Source organism: Propithecus coquereli, unplaced genomic scaffold (genome assembly GCF_000956105.1).
Source record: "Propithecus coquereli isolate 6110/MARCELLA unplaced genomic scaffold, Pcoq_1.0 Scaffold189, whole genome shotgun sequence".
Classification (NCBI taxonomy): Eukaryota; Metazoa; Chordata; class Mammalia; order Primates; family Indriidae; genus Propithecus; species Propithecus coquereli.
The window spans coordinates 98,962-100,564 of record NW_012143745.1 but is presented as its reverse complement, the minus strand read 5'-3'; the positions used below and the strand labels follow the sequence as shown (position 1 = coordinate 100,564).

The 1,603-nt window shown below is 42.2% G+C and overlaps 1 protein-coding gene across 1 annotated transcript in view; it reads right to left on the bottom strand.

Moving 5' to 3' along the window:
* Positions 1-1,603, bottom strand: part of RPF2 (ribosome production factor 2 homolog (S. cerevisiae)) — a 48,484-nt gene that overhangs the window by 24,404 nt on the left and 22,477 nt on the right. The window contains exons 2-3 of the mRNA XM_012642831.1: positions 1,114-1,246; positions 850-887 (exon numbers count right to left, since the gene is read on the bottom strand). Coding sequence (XP_012498285.1) covers positions 850-887; positions 1,114-1,246 — 171 coding nt within the window. The remainder of the gene's footprint in view (positions 1-849; positions 888-1,113; positions 1,247-1,603) is intronic.

The following is a 1,603-nucleotide window of genomic DNA, read 5'->3' as shown; positions in this document are numbered from 1 at the left end:
AGACAGGGTCTCGCTCTTGCTCAGGCTGGTTTCGAACTCCTGAGCTCAAACAATCCGCCCGCCTCGGCCTCCCAGAGAGCTAGGATTACAGGTGTGCGCCTGGCCCCTGCCTCTTCTTTTAGCCTCACCCAGCCCACTCTCCGGTGGCCACCCCCAATTATTTGCAATTCTCCAAATGCATCATGCACCTTCACACTCTCTTTTGCAAATGCCTCTTTCTTAGCCTTGGAAGCCCTTCTCTTCCTCCCCGCCTTCTTGCTCCAACCCCTCCTTCAAAATGAAGCTTAAGTGTTATTTCTGGGAAGCCCACCCTATGTGTGGGTTCCCCTATGTGGTATTTTCTTTTTTTTTTTTTGAAACAGAGTCTCACTCTGTTGCCTGGGCTAGAGTGCCGTGGCGTCAGCCTAGCTCACAGCAACCTCAAACTCCTGTGCTCAAGTGATCCTCCTGTCTCAGCCTCCTAAGTAGCTGGGACTACAGGCATGTGCCACCACAACCAGCTAATTTTTTTCTATTTTTAGTAGAGACAGGGCCTTGCTCTTGCTCAGGTTGGTCTCGAACTCCTGAGTTCAAGCGATCCTCCCACCTTGGCCTCCCACAGTACTAGGATTACAGGCGTGAGCCACCACGCCCAGCCCCCTATGTGACATTAATACTGTTTCCCATCTTATCCTGTACATGCCTCCAGCACAGCACTTAATTCACAATGCTACAATTTTTTAAATGTCCATCTCTCTTACTAAGCTCACTGAAGGGTGGGACTATGCCTTATTTATTAATTCCCAGCACCTAACAAGTAACTAGTGATGTTGAATGAATATATAGCAGTATGTAGTTACTTCACTTTACAAATCAGATATTTTCCTAAAATGTGAGTAAACCAAATTCTAGCAATTGAAAACAGTTTAAATCCAGTGAGGGAACTAGTTGCTTTAAGGAAAACCAGTAGTCAGTGCCTTGGCAAGGTAAATAATCCCCAACTTTAGTTCTCTCTAATGCTAACAGTTCACAAGGCAAGGCAAACTTACCTATGTATTTCTCCAGCAGCGTAACCTAGTATGCTGAAAAGTTCTAAAATGATTTCAATACCATTTTAAAAATATATATACGTACCACATCTCTAAGTACTTGCGTCACTGTTGCATTTGCATTTCCTCCTTTAATCAGCATGGCATTTTTAATATTTTCACTGAGTTTTGGTTCTCTCTTCTCAAGGAATCTCTTGGCTCTTTTTGTTTTGGGCTTTCTGTTCAGAAAAGCACAATTCATAACTATTTAAACATTTTTCTCATATTGCAAATATGAAATTAATGTGTAAATTGTTAAAGATAACAGAGACATAACATTACCATACTTAACATCAGGATTCCATCATTAAACAAAATCTCACTTTTTAGGGAGATATTAGTCAAGTATATTCCCTTATTACTGTTAAATAGTTATTTTATTAGCTTTTGGTTTTTAAAAAAAGCTTTTATAGGCAGGCACGGTGGCACACACTTGCAGTCCCAGCTACTCAGGAGGCTGGGGCAGGAGAATTGCTTCAGGAGTTTGAGATTGCACTCTAGCCTGGGCAACAGACCAAGACTCTGTCTCAAAAAAA